Source organism: Marmota marmota, unplaced genomic scaffold (assembly GCF_001458135.2).
Source record: "Marmota marmota marmota unplaced genomic scaffold, marMar, whole genome shotgun sequence".
NCBI classification, from domain to species: Eukaryota; Metazoa; Chordata; class Mammalia; order Rodentia; family Sciuridae; genus Marmota; species Marmota marmota.
The window spans coordinates 11,327,291-11,347,724 of record NW_026000019.1 but is presented as its reverse complement, the minus strand read 5'-3'; the positions used below and the strand labels follow the sequence as shown (position 1 = coordinate 11,347,724).

The following is a 20,434-nucleotide window of genomic DNA, read 5'->3' as shown; positions in this document are numbered from 1 at the left end:
ATTTAAGCATTCTCTACACATCAAAAAATCAAGACTGGCTGGGTTGGCTGGGCATAGTGGTACAGGCCTATAATTCCATCAATTTGGGAGGCTGAGGCAGGAGAATTGCAAGTTTAAGGTCAGCCTGCAAAATTTAGTGAGATCTCATCTCAAAATAAAAAATAGCTGGGTGTGCATACCTATAATTCCAGCAGCTTGGGAGGCTGAGGCAGGAAGGTTGCAAGTTTAAAGTCAGCCTCAGCAACTTAGCAAGGCCCTAAGCAACTTAGACCTGTATCAAAATAAAAAATAATAAAAGCTGGGGCCGGGCACGATGGCACATGCCTACAATCCCAGTGGCTCGGGAGGCTCAGGTAGGAGGATCACAAGTTCAAAGCCAGTCTTAGCAATTTAACAAGGTGCTAAGCATCTCAGTAAGACCCTGTCTCTAAATAAAATACAAAATAGGGCTGTGGATATGGCTCAGTGGTTAAACATCCCTGGGTTCAATCCCTGGTACAAACATTAATAATAATAAACAAAAAATAAAAGGGTTGTGGATATAGCTCAGTGGTAAAGCATCCTGGATTTCATCCCCGGTTCGTAAATAAATAAATAGCCGAGTTAGAGTCACCTTTATCTTCAAAACCCAAAGAACCAATATGGGGCAGGGGGCTTAATTGCCTGTGTCTGATTTCTTTGTTTTTATGCATTCCCCCCCCCCACCCCCGTGAANTCCTGATAGTCCCAGAAACTTCCAGTCAGGGAAAAGACTCATGAAGAAAAAAGCAATTTCTGCTGATCGACTGCCACCTGGTGGTGAATTTTTGACATAGGCTGTTTGTTATAGGAGCAGCTTGGGAGTTTGGGGATGCTTTTAGAAGGCAAGCTCATTACTCTTTGAGATTTCTGAGGAACATATGCAGTGTTGTCATAAGTAGAATATATCTCACTTGTGTTTCCAAAGTGCCTGTGTTCATGCAGGCAATAGCTGATATAGGCTGAACATCCTTCAAAAGGAAGATTTGCTTCTGTGATAATCTGAATATTGTCAAGCAAAATTAATATTAACTTTCTCTTCTGTTCACAACCTATGGCACCCTCATCATTTCCGGTACTCATAGTTAAACCAGACCTGCATTTTCAGTTTTTCTCTACTGTCCAAAGGTGACCAAACAGTGTATGTGACCCATTAGACACAAACATCAAGGGATGCAATTCAGGAAGCCTGGGTCACAAAGTCAGCGATGAGGAAATGTTCCACAAATTGCCAGGAATTACTTCTTGTTATTGATTCCTGATAGTCCCAGAAACTTCCAGTTGGGGAAAAGACTCATGAGGCAATATAATCTTCTGTGTCCTTGTGAGTTCCCTAGCTCCCCACTTGATACAACACCATCTCTCTGGGCCACCAAAGTTCCTACTGTTACATGAACACCAATCAACAGGGATGTCCCCTCCTCCATCAGCACTGAAGTCTACATTCAGGTCACAGAGCTGACACTGCCCTAGGTTACCCACATCCTTTCTGCTATTCATACTAATTCTACTATTTGTGGAGTGTAGGCACTCTGGGTGTCACATGGAACAGAACAGAAAAAACAAACACACTAAGGCGTGGTGATCAAAAGGGAAAGCAGTGGGTGCTGGGGAGACCTGAACTGGGAGGATCTGAAGATAGGACCCTCTCATTTGAACCAGGATCTGAAGAAGGAGAAACAGAGAGATAAAGATCATCCTGGGAACACAGAAAAGCCCAGACCTTGGGAAGGACTTGAGGCCTCTGAGGAACTGAACAGAGGCCCAAATACTATAAACTAACTCCAGTGGAAAAGGACACCACAAAATGTCAGGAATTTAGAACCTGCAGTCATAGTAGTCATAATAACCAAAAAATAGAAACAACTCAAATGTCCTTCACCTGAAGAATGGGTAAATATAATGTGGTCTCTCCAAACAGTCAGGTATTATTTGGCCACAAAAAAGGAATGAAGTACTATTTCCTGCTGTGCTGTATATGGGCAAACCTTGAAAACATTGTGCTACATGAGAAAAGCCAGCCATACACAGTGTAAGGTTCCATTGATTTGAAATGTCCAGAATAAGCAAATCTATAGCAGCAGAAAGATTAGAGGTTGCTCAGGGCTAAGGGTCGGCAGGGGGCCTAGAAAAGGGAGAGACTACTAAGGTTGTGTGGTTTTTGAGGAGGGTTGATGAAAATTTCTAAAACCAATTGTGACAATGGTTACATAATTCTGAATATACTGAACTATTGACCATTGAACTATTGTATACTTAAATAGATAAACGGTACTTAAATTATACTTCAATAAAAGTATACTTAAATAGATGAATTGTACCTCAATTATACTTCAATAAAACTGTTATTAAAAAAAAAAAAAAAACTAGAGTCACAGACCCCAGGCTAAGAATTCCATGTATGGAAGCTCGTCTTTTTTGTTCAACTCATTGTTTTCCTTCAAGTCCTTTCTCCTTAGGAAACTGGTATGAGTCTCACATGGCTAAGCCAGGAGACAGGAGAGTATTGCTGCAAGACACTGCTGTTAGGACTGTCCCTCCCTGTGACTCCAGAGTTCTCTGAAACCAGCTTATGCACAGGACTTCCACCCCCTTAAGAAATGCCTCTTGATTGGGCTCATCCTCAGAAGACAGGCCCTGAAGGATAAGGGTTTTTGTCCCTGGGGCCAGCAATCAATTCAACTTCTATTTAGGACCTGAACCCTTCTCTGAGGATACTCCATCTTTTCCACCAGCCCCAAGGACACCCATATAAAGCAGAACTTCCGTGTGAAGTCTGTGACCTGGTCACACGTTCTGTATAGAATAGAATAGAGTTGAATAGAAAGGAGTTGCTCTCCAATGGACAGGGCTTCTACTGTCTACAACAGATAGCAGCCCTTCAAGACCCAACTTAGGTCCCTTCCTTCATGAAGGTTCCAGTTTTCAGCTGACTAAATCCATTTCCTCTTTTCTGGTAAGGGCATCCCTACTAGAAATAAGGGGAAGAAATAAGTGCAAGAACATGTGTTGGGCTCCACCTGCTGTTCCACAGATGAAATAGTCTAATCAGTTTCAGCTCACTAGATCCCCAAGCTCTTCCCCCAGCCAGTGGAGGTCTTACTTCAATTGCAGCAAACAAAATCTGACGTAGAACTACAATACACTTTCTTAAAACAAAGGAGAGTTGAAGAGAGTAAATATCTCCAAGTTTCACCTTCTCTGCCTGCAGGTAAACAGGCACTCTGCCCAGCACTGAGGGGAACATGAAGAAATAGAACACAGTGCTTGCCTTGAGTCCTTCACGGTGGAATGGGGGACAAGAAATATAAACATGAAAGATTAAGAACTGATGATTAGGGCTGGGCTATAGCTCAGTTGGTGGAGTGCTTGCCTTACTACATGCATCAGGCCCTGGATTCAATCCCCAGCACCAAAAAAAAAAAAGAACTGATGATTAGATGATACTGGATAACCACAGAGGAAAGGTCACACTTATGAGGGAAGGGTCCGAGGGCTGCACCCCAGTTCTGAGCCCCCTGCTATCTATATCTATCTGTCCCTTTTAAGCCCTACTGACCTACCCATTGTCTGAGATTTAGGGGGGTTGTCACCCATTCCAGGAGGACTTTTCTCAAACATTCTACACACACACACACACACACACACACACACACATGCGCGCGCGCCTCAGCCCGGATGTGATCCCACTCAGTGTTCTCATAATCTTTGCCCAAGTCTGTCTCTAACTTACCATATTTTTAAAGATCAATGTCTCCCCCACAATTCACACAATAGGCCCTGAGTTTGTCAGCACACAGAATGGACGCTGTGTGCACCTGCACCCCATTCTGGTGAGACTCTCCCTACCCCATACTATCCTTTCCTTCTCTTTCCTTCCAGCTCTCCTTCCACAGATGTCAATCTACATCTCAGTCTGGAGGATGTCCCTGCTTTCCCCAGTTCCTTTCCCCAGTAAATCTCTTTCTTTTTTTTTTTTTTTGGAGAGAGTAGAGAGAGAGAGAGAGAATTTTAATATTTATTTTTTAGTTATTGGCGGACACAACATCTTTGTTTGTATGTGGTGCTGAGGATCGAACCCAGGCCACACGCATGCCAGGCAAGCACTCTACCGCTTGAGCCACATCCCCAGCCCTCAACTGCTTTCTTAATCTTTTTTTTTTTTTTTTGTCTTTTTTGGAACTGGGGGTCAAACCCAGGGTTTTGTGAATGCAAGGCAGACACTTTGCCACTGAGCTACATCCCAGCCCTGAACTGCTTTCTTAAAGAACTTCCTTGATCCTTGGTCAAAGCACACCAATTCTTATGTCTTTGTAATCTCTAACTAAAGGGCAAGCTTTACACCTCAACCCATTTGTCATTTATATTAACTATGTATTTTCCATTTTCATCATAAGTTTCTGCAAAAAGCAAAGGAGGGCCTATTGGTTGGGGAATGTATTTTTATTAGTCTCTTGTTCTCAAGGGGATACCGTAAGCTACATACGGTGGTCCTTGTACTGTTGGCACAGCAATTGTTTTTCTGTAGCCAGGCTATTGTACAGGTTGTGGTTTTAGGATGGGGTTGGGGGAGGCTAGTATAAATTGTTAACCATGGGATAAATATTTCTCGTTGCTTAGGCTTGAGGAATAACATCATTGTTTGTATCCTGTGAGATATTGAAACATACCTCATGGCATGTCTCCATTGTACCCTTAGTCTCATTCTGAGAATTTTCCTGCAATCTCGGGCAATGCATACTTTTATTATTGATGACGTATGCCCTGTTATCATATGAGTTATCATAAACAAAACACTTAACATTCCTAATGGTTCCAGTTTCCAGATGGTGTGCCTTGCCACAGCATCCCCCATGCTGTGACCCTGTCAGACAGCGGGTGCAACTTGCAAGACAGGTGGACTTGCAAGTTCCAGGGCAGATCAGCCTCAGAAATTTAGAAAGACCCTATCTCAATTTTTTTTTAATTAAAAGAGTATTTAGGGGAAAAAAAACATATGTTATGTCCATGTACAAATATACCACAATAAATCCCACTTGTATATATATTGATGAAGCACCGATTAAAATAATAGTAGAAGGGAGATCAGCTGAGCAAGTGGATCAGGGGAAGAGAAGAAATGAGGGAATGGGAAGTGTAAGGAAAGAAGCAAATGAAGAAAACAGGAGCCGTGGCTCAACAGTAGCAGGTTTATTTGGGACAAACCTGGGGATGAGGGCCAGTAGAGACTGGGACCCTTTTCCACTTACAGTAGATACAGGGGCATGAAGACCCCGGGAATTTTTGTGATTAGTCGGTTGCTAGGGGTTGTCAGGAAAGTGCCTTTTGGTCACTTTCTTTGAGGTGATCACTGTCCCATGTGGAACCATGTGTTTTCAGGATTCAGTCCTAGATACATTAATTTCCTTTCTTTGCATGATGGTGAAGTATTGTCTGGGTTTTAAGGTCAGGCTGAGTCAGCGTAACCGTGAAGTGACTCTTGCTAAGAGGGAGGAAATGTTTCAAAATGGGACTGCCTGTGTCAAGTTCTACCTAACTGGAAGATACTGGGGAATGAGGTTAATCAAATTGTACTATGTGCATATGAAGATATGGCATAATGAATCCCACTATTATATATAATTATAATCTAAAAAAAAAGCTTGAGTACATGTAGCTCAGTGGTTTAGCAAGGGTGTGGGGGCTTGGGTTCCATGGCCAGTAGCATTTGCATCACAAATAACGCTTCTAGACATTTCTACAAGTACAGACATTTTATTTTAAAAAATACAAAACAAAACGTTTCCCTTTCAAAACTCTTCCAATTGTTCTCCAGAATACACCAGAAAACCTTCTGCATTAGTAGCTAAGCCATTTCTAAATCCGCCATCTCTTTTCCCCATGAGAGCGAGCCAGGCTGGGGCAGCGGCGGGGCCTGAAGAGAGCCAGGCCTGATGGCAGCGGGGTTCCCCAGGCTTGGTAAACGGCACCCTGGACCACACGCCGCAGAGGCACCAATACCGGGTCTTGCAGAAACTGGGCCAGAGAAGAAAAGCTAAGACCGAGGAACCGAGCGGCAAGGGCCGGACGCAGAAGGGGCAGGGAGAGGTTTCGTGAGCTCCGCACCCCCAGTCCCTGGTCGGAGGCTTTGACTCCCGGGGCACCGGGCTGGGCGCCGACCGCATTTCGGCACACAGTTAAGGTCACCCCGGCGGAGGAGGCGACTCAGGGCCACACCGGCTCGGGCGGCGCGCCGCGGGCGGGGCCGTGGAACTACAATCCCCAGGCGCCCGAGCGCGGCACGTGGTCCTGCGCCAGCCGACTTAAAGAGCGCGTCCTGGGCGCCCGGGACCGAGGCGCGTCGTGCGCGGCTCCGCTGCGAGGACCGGCGGGCACAGGCAGACAAGGCGCTCGCGTTCCTGCCCAGAGGCGCGGGGAACAGGCGCTGGGTCGGTGAGACCGGGCGACCCGAGCCCAGAAGGAAGCAGATACACTGGGGAATGCAGCAGAGCGAGTGTGAATGCGACACCCTCCCGGCCCGGGCAAGTGTCACTCCCCCGGCTTCGGTAGGGACCGCGTAGTCGGGTCTCCAAGGATCCTTGTCTCCAAATGATCAGTTAGCCATTGAGCCGAAGGGATTCTAACGATTATACATGAGAAATCATACATGAAAAATTGGTTCTGCCTTTTCTTTTTTTCAAATGTCTCTATTTCTATTTCTTCTTCTCCTTGGGCAAAGCTAGATTCTCCCCCTCCCCTTTTAAAAATGTTATTTTTTATTTTTTGAAACTTTGCCTTTCTCTAGAGAATTTTTGACTTAAGCAGCTTGAATTATTTGCTGTGCTTATCTGTGGATACAGGTGTTAAGTTTTTAAGTGTATTACCCCCTCCTCAGTGTTTTAATAATTACATTCTAAATTCACATTAAGCCTTGGGCTGGAGGATATTTTTACCATTTGCTCTTGATAAAAGCTGTCAAGAAAGGATAACATCCCAAGTGTATTTTGAAACTCGAATTTTGAAAATATTGATCATCCTGTGTTAAAATTGGGCTCTTGTATCCCTTCCTTTTCTATAGGATTTTAACACTTTACCAAGTCAGCAAGTGTTCTTTATTTAGTGCATTGCTTTCTGCAAAGATAAAATTTTGAAGCAGTTCCTACCCTCAGATGGCTTGCAGTGGAGGAAAGGAACCCAAACTTTCCTGCTTCTAACTCTCTCAGGAGGTTTTTATGAAAAGCAAGTGTTAGGGGGAAATTCTGAGGGTTAAGAAATAATTTTCAGCTGGGAGGACCAGGGAATTCACTGGCTTTTAAAGTGAGTTTTTTAAAGGTGGCTAAACTGAGGAGACTGCAGTCGGAGTACCTTGGGAACAAAGACTAGCAGGCCAGGGCCAAGAGGAGCCACAGGGAGCAATTAATACAGTTTTGGCTGGTGCACTGGACTGTGGGGACAGGCCAGGGAGTTGGCCCCAGAAATGTTCCAGCTCCTGGAGGATGGATCTGGCAGCCCCTGTGGCTTGAAGGAGAGTGGAGACCAGGTCGTTGGTTCCCAGTCCCTAACCTGTATTCTCCAAGCCCTGTCTTGAACTACTCAAGTGGCAATTAATTTGATTTATTTCAACTAAAGACAGAACATCCTGAGAATATCAGGATTACTAAGTATGAAATAAATGCAGCCCTAAGCAGAAACCAGAAGTCTATTTAGCCTGATCCTGCTAGTAGTGTTTGATTTAGGAGACTTTTGATGCCAGCTTAAGCACTCGGCACTCCTATCATTTGAACCTTGTTGCCCTTTGATGAGCCCCGTGGGCCAGGGGTTATGTCCACTGGTCTAGATAAGCAGTAACAAGAAATAAGTCATAAGAAGGGCAGTAAAGGAGAGAAAGAATTGCCAGGGGAAAAGATAGCAAAACTGAAATGCCTTTGTTCCTGAATAGACAGGAATAGAGAGGCTTGAGGAGGAGATGCCAGCAGAATGGGTATACCTGGGAAGATGGTGCTGGGAAAGGAATAATAATACCTGTGCCATCTTTTTATGTTCATCAGGCAAGACTTCATGGAGGGCACTGAACATGTACTAGCTATGTGCCTGGCACTGTTGTCAAGCATGTTACATGCATTCATTTAATTTCTCAACTACCCTATGAAACATATCCCCATTTACAGAAAGGTAACTAAGCACAGAGAGGTCATGTAACAGGCCAAAGTTCGCCAGGATGTGGACCCATGAAGTTCGACTCCAGAGCTGACCCTCTAATCCCTCTACTAAAAGGAACAGAGGGAAAAAGCATTTAGAGGACGACTGGTAGGCCCACTTGGAGTATCTTGAGTTAATAATATGCTTGTAGGAGTGCCAGGTGAAGATACACAGCAGGCGAAATGTCTCACTCATGTGATGCTTGACATTCCTCTGGTATACGTGGGGCCTCCCAGGTTCAGAAGCCAAGTGACCTGCCCTTAGTAATGAAGGTGGTCATAGGAGGCCCAAGGACTAGAACCACATCTTGTGATTTCTTGTCTTGTGTTTTTCCTGTGGATCAGGTGATTATATTTATCTTTATAAACTTCCAACATAATTTTAGTCTCAGGTTTTAACTAGGAAATGACAGAGAAATCCTAGCGTCCTGTCGCTCAATGTAGGCTCTCCTTCATTGCTCTTCAGCACAGAGGAGCATTGCATGCAGTGCTTAAGCTGGATGTCGGGAACTAGTGTTGCTGGGAACACGTCAGTTTGCAAGGAAAGGTATGTTGGCTTGTCACGGAAGCAATTAGTGTTTCTCAAGGGTTCACCTGAGCTAGGACTCTCTGTCCAGAAGTTGATTCTCATATTTAGGGAGATGAGGTTCACAGTTATAAGATAAGCAGACAGAATGAGTTTGTTCATAATTAAGTCCTTTGTTGGGCTGGAGATTAGCTCAGTTGATAGAGTGCTTGCCTTGCATGCACAAAGCCCTGAGTTCAATCCTCAGCACCACAAAAAAACAAAAGAAAAAAAAAAAAAAGTGCTATGTTATCTGGGCCAGATCTCAGTGTAGTGGCATTGGATTTTTAATGTGCCTGAAATGTCAGAACTATAACATATCTCCTCTTGTTGATCACTTTTCTGTATCACTGTTATTTGCTAGAAGCCCACTTTTGTATAATTGTCACAAAATACTATCTGATTATTGTTTATTTTCTTCTCTGACTTTAGACGTTGCACATGTGGCTTCAAATCACATTTGTGGCTTTTCTGTCTTATAGCTCAAAAAATAATAATGTGTCTATAACTAGCAAGAGGCAGAGTTGAGAGTTGAAGCAGGCAGTTTGCCCACAGAACCCAGGCTGTTAAGCACTGGCTCCATTGGCTGCGTTGGGTCTCCTACATGGATCACAGACAGTTGCACTCTGCCAGTGGAAGGGTCCTTTGGCTGCCATGAGTGTGGGGTTGACTTAGCAATGAGCGTCCCCTCCAAGAGGCTTCATCCTCCTGCTACAGTCTGAGCACCTCATTCATCCAACCAAGTAGTTATCACCTGATAATAGATGTCAAGCAAAGGGCTCAAGGCAGGGAGAAAAAGTCCAGTGGAACATTACCTGACCTCCCTTGGAAGTCTACTGCAATGGGAAAGAGAGAGTGAATATGAGGTTTACATGTTTTACTAGAACTCAGAAAAAACTGGGCAAGACTGGTCAAAATTGGAATATGAAAGGATATTAGGCAAATGTAACTGAAGATTGTTATAAGTCACACTGAAACCTTAAGATTGATTGTAAGTGCTGGTTTTAGGTGAGACTCCAGTTTAACAGAATGAAAACATGGAGAAAGAAAAGAGCATCTTTTTTTCTGAATATATTTCAATTTTAGTAATTATTTATATGTTTTTCTTACCTGAATTGGGTTGCACTTCTCTCTTGGGTCTGCTGTTATTGTTATTGCTGTTATTGAGTCTTTGAGGTTTTGGTTTGCCTCAGTCATCTGTGTGGCTACAGTCAGAGGCCTTCCAGGCAGGATTTTCCCAGGCCCACCACCCTCTCCTTGACTTTAAAGTTTTCTGCTCATTAGAACTAAGCTCTAACATTTTACACTCACTCTGTGCGTTTGTGTGCTTGTAAGCATATTTTACAGCTCTAAACCAGGAATGGACTTTGCCTGGGAGTTTTGTCATTAATTGACATTCCTTGAAGAAAGAGACAAAATGACATTGTATGTTTTCCAGACATTCCAGCAGCTCAATGGCCTCCCCAAAGAAGAAACTTCAGGGTCTCGTTGCTGCAACCATCACACCAATGACTGAGAATGGGTAATTATCTTTCGGGACTTATTGGGGATCTGCTCTCATCCAGCTGAGTAGGACGGAAGCAGTGACTTAAGCCCCACACCTCTGGGAGTGCCCTTGCCAAATGGCAGCTTCTGTGAGTTGTCCCTCTTTACTCTCTCTGACCCCCTTGTCAGGAAAGAGCTTTCTATATCACCCCACAGAAAGAGAGAAGAAAAGAAATGGCAGCTTGCTACCCCCCAGTGTCTGTAGCTCCACTAAGCAGAGTCTCCCCAGAGTCCACCACAGCCCGGCTTTCCCATGTTGGGCCATTAGAACTGGAGGGGAAGAATCCCATTTTAGCACGCTTTGGCATCAGGTGCTGTTCTGGCTACTCTGGGGATCTCATCCCTAGATGTCTTCATGGTGCAGGATTCTGCGAGGCTGTTTAAGGAGGTGGGCACAGCCCGGCGACAGAATGCCTTCTTGGCAAGGTGAGCATGAGGCCCTGGGTTGGAGCTCCAGCACACACTCACAGAAACACAGGCAGCTCAGACTTGATAAAATAACCTTCCCTGTGGAAGGTGGATGGGTGTCTGCAAGAGGGAGGCACGGACATGTTTACAGTCTCATTTCAATATCGATTAAATATTGGGAGTGAAGGGGTTGGGGATGTGGCTCAAGCGGTAGCGCGCTCGCCTGGCATGCGTGCGGCCCGGGTTCGATCCTCAGCACCGCATACAAGCAAAGATGTTGTGTCCGCCAAAAACTAAAAAATAAATATTAAAATTCTCTCTCTCTCTCTAAAAAAAAAAAAATATTGGGAGTGAAGGGAGGGGAAAGAGCCAGAGCACGCAACTGGGGTGTAATCCTCTCCAAGCCAGCATTTGGGCTTCTAGGTGAATATTGTTGCAGTCTCTTTGCTTGCATGATCAGATGATGGTCATGTGCCACAGGTGACCATGCATGATATCCACTACTCCTTTTGAATCTGTCAGAGGTGGCATGCACCAAAACAGAATTCTGGCTTTTTTTTTTTCCTCTCTCTTGACAATCCTCTTTTCTTCCTCTGTAAAAAATAATAACAGGCAGATATAGATTTATGAGCATTAAATGAGATAATCCGTACAACAGTGCCTAGCACAGGGTCAGTAATTTGAACTTTCATTATATATAAGTTAAGGGCAAGAGGAACATTAGGGTGCATTTTTTAAAAGCCTTTATCTCTGGTGTTTTTCTGCTGAATTTGTAGACCTTAACCTTACCCCTTTAAACTGGATGACATTTCTTTGACTTTTAGTATCCTCAAAGTTGGCCACATCCCAGTTTTCTCTTAGATCATTGGATCCCAATATCTGGCTTCTAGATCCATGAAAAAAGAAAAATCCATCCTCACTGGGTCTAACTTGCTGAGATGGCTTTTAGATTAGTCAACTGAATAACAATTTTCCCCCTTGTTACTTCTCCCTTTCTGCAAGTTCTGAGAAAGACTGAAGTCAGCTATTTCTCAATGCATCAGCTATTTATTGGGCAGATAAAACAGAAGGCATGTGACTGCATGAGCAGGCAGGGTTTACTTCCTGCAAAAGAGTAGGATCTCTCTGTAAGCTGAAAACACTACCTACATCTGGTCTGTGCTACTTTAACCTCTGAAAAAGAACCTTGTTAGCCTGGAAGTGGCTTCTTCTTGTTAGCCTGGAAGTGCTTATCTGGGTCCCCCTGCGAGTGTTTGTGTGTTCTCCTGCCTATTCAGCTGTTTCCCTGGAAGCCCAGGTCCCATGTGGTAGAGATAACTAAAAGGTCTCTGCTTTTCTGGATCTTTCCCCATTTCTCAAAGTCTTGCCCTGTGACCTCCATTTCACCATTTCCTTTTTTAAATCAGGTCTTCTTTTCTCAACCAGGAACCTCACTTTCCTGAAATTCAAAAATTAGAATGCCTTCTGGGGCTGGGGCTGGGGCTGGGGCTGAGCAGTAGTGCACTTGCCTGGCATGTGAGGCAGTGGGTTTGATTCTTAGCACCACATACAGGTCTATCAACAACTAAATACACACACATATATATATAAAACCCTTTTTATTTATTTATTTATTTATTTTAGTTTTTGGTGGACACAACATCTTTGTTTGTATGTGGTGCTGAGGATCGAACCCGGGCTGCACGCATACCAGGCGAGCACTCTGCCACTTGAGCCACATCCCCAGCCCCATAATATATAAAACCCTTAAAAAATTCTTTGTAGGAACTTTTAAGAATTAAACAGTGCAAGTCTCAAGCCAGACTCAGTGACACATGCCTATAATCCCAGTGACTCAGGAGGCAGAGACAGGAGGATCACAAGCTCCAGGCCAGCCTCAAGCCACTTAGCGAGATCTTGTCTTAAACTTAAAAAATAAAATGGACTGAGGATGTAGTACAGCTCTTCTAGGTTCGGTCCCCAGTGCCAGGAAATAAATAAACAGAGCGTTCAACCATATTATCTCCAAGACCCAATCTGACTCTGAGGCTGCAGTGTCCTGGTGTTATGTCATTAGCCGTATTGTATCACCAGTTAGACTATAAAGTAGCTGCAGCTCCCCTCCGTTCTCCACCCTGCAGCCCAGGGAGCTTCCTAGTGAATAAATCTGAAGTCTCTTTTTTAGGAATCTCTGTTGACTCCCTTTTGTGAAGCCCTTGCCACCGTTATGTGGCCCATGGATCAGTTGCTCCAGTGTCACATAGGATCTTGGTAGGCAGGCGGGATCTCAGACCCTACCACCTACCACTGAACCAGGACCTGCATGTTACCAAATGGTCCCAGATGATTCTTTAGTGCCTGGAAATCTGAGATGAACTGGTGTAAAGATGAAAGCCCAAACTCCCTGGGTGACGAAGGTGGTCCTTCCCAATCTACCTTTCATTTCTACTGCTTCGTGTCTGTTTCCCTTTACACATCAAAGCCTTTTTCCCTTCCAGGCTTCCGCCTTTAGCATCTGCTTCCGGTCTTTCTGCACCATCACCCTTTCCTCTTTCTACTCTGCTGGAACGTTTCTAATTACCCATCGGAAACATTTCCGGGCAAAGGAAATTTCTCCCTCTTCTCTAAAGGTTTGAGTCTTTAAGTCTGTTGAAATAAGCTGGCGATAGACAGATTAATAAGAGAAAAGCATACAAATTTGTTTAATGTGGACACACGCACAGGAGTCATACAAAATATGACACTCAAAGGAGGACGAGGTGACTGGAGGTCTACACACCCTCTTCACAGTGGAGAGGGAATTGGGACTGCAGGCACTTTCAGAGGAAGAGTAAATTGTTTTTTCAGAGAAATAAAGGGGGCCCCAAAAGTGGACCGTCATTCATAAATGGTTTTTTTGTTTGTTTGTTTTATTTTCCGGAAACTGAATGACATTGAAGAACAGATAGTAGCTTGTGACAGAGTTTTGGTACAGTAACATTCCCACTTTTTCTTCTGGCGATGTGACTTTAATCTTCCCTGGTCAGTAAGGTTTCATGAGGCTATGACAATGGAATTAGGTTCCTTCTGATAAGGGAGCATCAGAGCGTTCCCCCGGTGCCTGGAGAAGGAGCAGGAGGTCAGATAGTTCATGGTTCTCAGCCTGCTCCCAAATGCTTTTAATCTCCTTTAGCTCAAAGTGCTCAGCACACCAAAACTCCAAACGCTGGGCATCATTTTCCCAGCCCCAACACCGTCCTTTGGGAATTCTTCTCTACTCCCCTGAAAAGATTTAGAGCATCCTTCCCTGGTATCTCCTGCCTCCCCATGCACACCTTTCTGCATAGCATCCAAGTTACTTCCTGCTGTTTTGCCTTCTTCATCAGGTATTTACTGAGTGCCAGGCAACAGGTAAGTCACATGCAACTGGGCATGTGTCTTATTTTATATCTTCAGCATCTAGTGGCACCGGGGTAGATTTTATTTCAGGAGTGAACATGCTTCACGGATTATTAATACCAATAGTCAACAGAAAGGAAGAGGGCTGGGGTTGTGGCTCAGTGGTAGAGTGCTCGCCTAGCACATGTGAGGCACTGGGTTCAAACCTCACCACCACATAAAAATGAAATAAAGAAATTGCGTCCACTACAACTAAAAAAATAAATATAAAAAAGAGGAAGAGAAGCAGCTCATGTTGGTTGAGCAGATCCCCTGTGTCTTTCTTTATGCTGGGCATTTTTACTTATGTGTTGTGTTCCAATGTAATCCTTACAATGACTCTGTGAAGGAGCTGTATCTTATACCTCTTTTTTTTTTTTTTTTCCATACCAAGGATTGAACCCAGGGGCACTCAACCACTGAGCCACATCCCCAGCCCTTTTTAGTTTTTTTATTTTGAGACAGGGTCTCACTAAATTGTTAAAGGCTGGCTTTAATCCCACTGGGATTACAGATATGCACCACCACACCTGGTTTATACTTTATTTAGTGACAGGGTCTTGCTAAATTGCTTAGGATTTCACTAAGTTGTTATGTAGAAAAGCAAAATAAAATGGAAAATCTGTTTTTTTCATGTCCATACCTCATCATAACAGTTCTGTTGACTCTGTCTTGTCCAGGTGACCATCTTTCACAGTGTGTCATATACCAGAGAGGAAACAAACACCAATAGGGATTTCACTCTGAATAACTAGTTAAGGCTGGCTTTGAACTCACGATCCTCCTGCCTCAGACCCCTGAGCTGCTTGGATTACAGGCATGTGCCACTGTATCTCTATTTTTGCAGTTGAAGACACTGCAAACTTTGGAAATGAAGGACTAGCAAGCTCACCCAAGCCACATAGCTGGAAACAGGTCTTTATCTACCACCCACCAGTCATCCCACCATCCTCTTTTCTTTCTTTGCTTTTTTTCCCCCCAGTGCTAGGGATTGAACCCAGGACTTTTCAGATGCTAGACAAGAACTCCACCACTGAGCTGCACCTTCAGGCCCCAGCTTCATTTTTTCCAGTAGAAAAAAGACACTTGCTTTCCTTAGTTGCTTCAAGAAGTCACCTTTTTCCTTTGGGCAAGTTCACAGTCACTAGAACAAAAAGTCCATTTCAGATTGGCAAAAATATCCCCAAAAAAGTTGTGTTTCTTTCTTCCATGCCCTTGGCAACACCATGGGAATCTTTCTAACACCCTCTCCTAAAACAAACCTGTTAGCCCTGTCGGAAAGGCCTGGCCTGCTGGGGTCAGAGTCACATTGATTATTCTCTCTTTGACAATGTTTGGGAGTCCCGATGACCAGCCTGCCGGAACAGAACATTTCCCACTTCCTGTGGGGTAGAACAGTTTGGTCCCTGCATGCTTCTCTGCCCAAGAAGTTCTGAAGCAGCCATATTGTTATTTTGCCAAGGGCTCATATAACTTCTCTCTGCTCTTGAATGTTGAGAGTTATGCAGAAAAGCAAAATAAAATGGAAAATCTGTTTTTTTCATGTCCATACCTCACCATACCAGTTCTGTTGACTCTGTCTTGTCCAGGACCATCTTTCACAGTGTGTCATACACCAGAGAGGAAACAAACACCAATAGGGATTTCACTCTGAATAACATGTTAGAAAAATTGTCTTATCCTTAGGCCCTGAGAGAAAAACGGTAGCATCTGCATGCAGTTTCATACTCAGCCATTTTGGGCCTCAGTTTGTGGCAAAAGTAATTTGATAAGAAGTTCTTTCCTCTTATGTAGTTTGGATAAACTCAATGTCTAAGAATAGAAGATTAAATAAATTATGTTCATCCAGAAAATGTAATGTCATTTAGCCAAGATAGCAAGAGAATGTCTAAAAATGTGGGAGGAATGCTCCATTTAGAATGCTAAGTGAAAAATATTATAAAATGATTTATAATAAGGTTATACTTATATAAGAAAATAATATGCTGTGTATTTGTGAATATAAAAATGTCAAACTATAAGAGGAATCATCTCCAGGGAGATACAAGTTGGGTTTCTTTATTCTTTTTTGATTGTATATGCTTTATTTTATGGGGGGTAGGGGGTATTGGAGATTGAACTCAGCAGTACTCAAGGGTATTTGGCCACTGAGCCACATCCCCAGCCCTATTTAGAGACAGGGCCACACTGAGTTGCCTAGTGCCTCGATTTTTGCTGAAGTTGGCTTTGAACTCGAGATCCTCCTGCCTCGGCCTCCTGGGCTGCTGGGATTCTAGGCATGGGCCACCACACCTGGCTGATTGCAGGTGCTTTTTAAAATAATCTATGTAGCCTCTGTACTGGGGGTGAGAAGTTAAGCACTTTTATTTTTTAAAAATATCATGAGGGCCAGAGTTGTGGCTCGGTGGTGGAGTGCTCCCTTCGCATGCCTGAGGCACTGGGTTCGATCCTCAGCATCACATTAAAAAAATATATATAGATAGATAAAATAAGGATCTTGTGTCCATCTACAACTAAAAAGAAATTTTTTAAAAAATGTCATGGAGGGCTGTGGTGTAGCTCAGTGGTCAAGCACTTGCCTAGCATGTGTGAAGCACGGGTTTAAATCCTCAGCACCACATATAAATAAAGAACCATTGACAATTAAAATATGTTTTAAAAATTTATGTATATAAAATCATGGAGCCAGGCACAATGGTGCACATCTATAATCCCAGTAACTCTGGAAGCTGAGGTGGAAGGATCACAGGTTCAAGCCCAGACTCAGCAACTTAGCAAGACCTTATCTCAAAATATTAAAAGAAAGGCTGGGGATGTAGCTCAGTGGTAAAGCACCACTGTGTTCAATCCCCAGTATCAAATCAGTCAATCAATTATAGATGCAAAGCAACAAATCTGCACCCAAGGGAATTGAAAGTAGCTTGGGGTTAAGAATGTTACCAGGCACAGTGTGCACTCCTGTAATCCCAGCGTTTCAGGAGGCTGAGGCAGGAGGATCTCGGAGTTCAAAGCCAGCTTCAGCAATTTGGCAAGGCCTTAAGCAATTTAGTGAGACTCTGTCTCTAAATATTTTTTAAAAGGCGTGCGTAGGTGGCTCAGTGGTTAAGTGCCTCCTAGGTTCAATCCCTGGTACCATCCCCCTCCCCCAAATAAAAAAGAATGGCAAAAGCAAGCATGGAATTTAGGTCTGGGCCACTGTCCCCCACGTGGCCAGTAATTAGGTGTGTTCTTGGGTGCCCAGGATGAGAAGGGGCATCACAGTCTTCTCATGTGCACAGAAGTATGTCACCTCACTTCTTTGAGTGAACAGGCTCTCCTTTGGGCTCCTGTGGGCAGTAATTGCCCCACATGCCTAGAGGTTAGAAAGAATAATCCAGTCTCATTTCCATTCTCTCTAATGACTTCCTGATATTTGGCAACTGACCATGCCTTCGGCCATGGAAATTAGGCCTGGCTACCACAATGAAGTAGCATAGGGAGAGAAAACAGGGAAGAGACAATGTCCCAAAAGAGAAGGATTACCCTAATCCTGCCATTTGGGGCACCTCTGTGACAAATATGAAAATGTCTCGGGATGATTTCACTGGGTCCTCTTGTGACTGGAACTGCTGAGTCTCTGCCAAGGGCTGCGGCTGCTGACTCAGGCAGGGATCTGAAAGGCCTGAGGTGGCCTAGGGAGCATGCAGGCCTCTGTTGGCCCCCCACTGCTCTTCCCATCTATGTGGAAATACAGCCGTGGCATCGCTGGACACCCTGGCTTTACAGGTAGTCTTTTGTTGTTTTTTTAATGTGCAGAGAAATTTTAACATTGTGAAAGTCATAGAGCACATCTAGAGGTCACTCCTTTTCAACCTGTGGTCTCTCTAAGGATATTTGGTAGTTCCAAAAGGTCATGGGTCCAAGAATATTTTCTGGGCAATTCTTCCAGTGCCCCAAAAATTCTAATATTGATCCCATTCTGGTAGGTTAGGTGCATTTTATAAGAAACAAGCTGTGCTTTCTGTTTTCTCAAAGGAATGGATGATGCATCATGCATTAGCATCCCTACCCTGAGGGAAATTGTCCAGTGATGGAGCCTGTCCCCCAGCAAGGCCGGATAGACTGAGGCTGGTTGAATATATGGGGAAGACTGATCCACTCAGGCCATAACACAGTATGAAGTTCACTGAGGAAAGAGACTTTGAGTTTCACATGCTGGCCTAGATCTGCCTGAGGGTATAGAAAGAGGAAGACATCAGGGTAGGGTCGGACAGAGAGCAGCTTTCAAGAATGTTCAAGGAAGCCAGATGCTGTGGTGCATGGCTATAATCCCAGCCATTCTGGAGACTGAGGCTGGAGGATCACAAATTCAAGGCCAGGCTCAGCAACTAGGCAAGGCCCTGAGAAACTTGGTTTGATTCTGTCTCAAAATAAAAAAGGCTGGATGCCTGGCATGGTTGTACACACCTGTAATCCCAGTGGCTTTGGGAGGCTGAGGCAGGAGGATCTAAGATTCAAAGCCAGCTTTAGCAACTTAGCAAGGCTGTAAGCAACCTATAAGACTCTGTCTCAAAATAAAAAATAAAAGTGTAAATGAGTGGTATAGCTCTGCTGGGTTCAATCCCTTGTTAGAGGGAAGGAGAATCATCAGGTTTTGTCCTCATTACTTTTCCAGACCCAGTTCCTTCCCAGCCTCTCTCCTTGGGGTTTATCAGCCCTTTTCTGAACTCCCACACATTTAATTTTTTACTTAGTCATGGCTGTTTTTTCTTCTCTATTTTAATTAATGGTATATACTATCTCCTTTACTCAGTTAACGTGTGATAGTGAAATCTGAAAGCATAATGCAAATGTAAATGTCCATGTGGCCATTCCAATGCCTAGCCTTAGTTGAGCACCACCTTGTACCAGGCACAGACTAGGGCAGGTAGGAGCAGTGACAGGGGCATACTGGGATATAGGCCAACACTTGTGACTGCACTGAAGCATCCCCTTTCCTGAGTGAACAGGCTCTCCTTTGGGCTCCTGCGGGCAGTAATTGCCTCTGCATTCTTTGTTTTCCTATCTTTCCCTTTGATCTTACAGTCAGCTATTTTCTCTTCAATCTCCTTCCTATTTCCTTTTCCTTTGATGTCCAATTCCTGGGTGCTTCAGATTTTTTGTTATTGTTCTTAAGGAATACAGTAAGCAAAGATGAAAAGAATGTTAACTAGACTAAAATTAAATTAGAATTCTCTGGTCCTCCTAATAGAAGTACAAATGGCAGCCAGCTAGTACTTTGTGTTCTTCGCAACATAACATTAACCCATACCTGCCATAGTTTTCCTTTGAATTTCTGTTCATCACCGATCTCCCCACCTGCCCTTTGACTAGGGTCAGACACTTAATACAACTTGTTTGTGAGTCTGTTTGTAGGTTTTAAAATCAGTATGATTTTATGAAGAAAAAAAGGAGTTCCAGTGGCACAGTCAGCTCACAGTATTCATTAAAAAAAAACACCCTCATCACCTTAAGCATTGGATCCTTCCAAGGTCATTTTGCCACAAACTACACAGTGCAGGCACATTGTCCAGGTATCTTGTGAAAATGCAGATTCTGGCTGGGTAGGACCGTGTGTGGCTGGGATTCTGCTACTCTTCCCTGGACCACCCTTTGAGAGGCAAAGTGACAGCAAAGCTCCTTTCCAACTGTTGGTCCTCTTTCATTTAAAACAAATGCAGGGCTAGGGATATTGTTCAATTGGTAGAGCGTTTGCCTCACATGCTCAAGACTCTGGGTTCACTCCCCAGAACCATTAAAAAAAAAGTAGTGGTAAAACAAATGCAGACTGGTTTAAGCCTTCATTCATTTTCACAGGTATTAAGTGCTAAAATTCTTAAATCCTCAGATTGAATTCTCCTATTTTATAAGCCTAAGGAATTCCTCACCAGGTAGAAAAGGTTCTTATAACACCATATGCCAAATCATCACTCTTCCCAAAAGAGGACAAGTGAGGATTAGGTAACTATTTTTTAAATATTATTTGTGATAAAGTTTAAATGTAAAGCCTCGCCGGGTGCGGTGGCACACACTGTCATCCCATACATTTATTTTTGACTTAGTTATAGCTGACTAAGTCGCCTTGAGATCTCTCTCTAGCTCAGTCCTCAGAAGGTAGATCTCAGCAGCTGGGGAGGCTGAGACAGGAGGATCTCGAGTTCAAAGCCAACCTCAGCAAAAAGCAAGGCACTAAGCAACTCAGACCCTGTCTCTAAATAAATTCAAAACAGGGCTGCGGATGTGGCTCAGTGATAAAGTGCCTCCTAGTTCAATCCCTAGCACAAAAAAAAAAAAAAAAAAAAAAAAA

General features: G+C 43.8%; 1 protein-coding gene across 11 annotated transcripts in view; it reads left to right on the top strand.

Moving 5' to 3' along the window:
- The first annotated feature begins 6,326 nt into the window (after nt 1-6,326).
- Nucleotides 6,327-20,434, top strand: part of Npl (N-acetylneuraminate pyruvate lyase) — a 35,568-nt gene continuing 21,460 nt past the window's right edge. For 2 of the 11 annotated variants that reach the window (XR_007349972.1, XM_048809873.1), the window contains exons 1-2: nt 8,623-8,742; nt 10,199-10,282. Coding sequence is in view for 10 of the 11 variants with exons in the window: in XM_048809873.1 (XP_048665830.1) it covers nt 8,678-8,742; nt 10,199-10,282 (149 nt within the window). In the remaining variant the exon portion in view is untranslated. Of the gene's footprint in view, nt 6,564-8,477; nt 8,541-8,615; nt 8,743-10,198; nt 10,283-20,434 lie in introns of those variants that run through there. The other 9 variants (XM_015491721.2, XM_015491725.2, XM_048809866.1 and 6 more) reach the window with 9 other exon arrangements.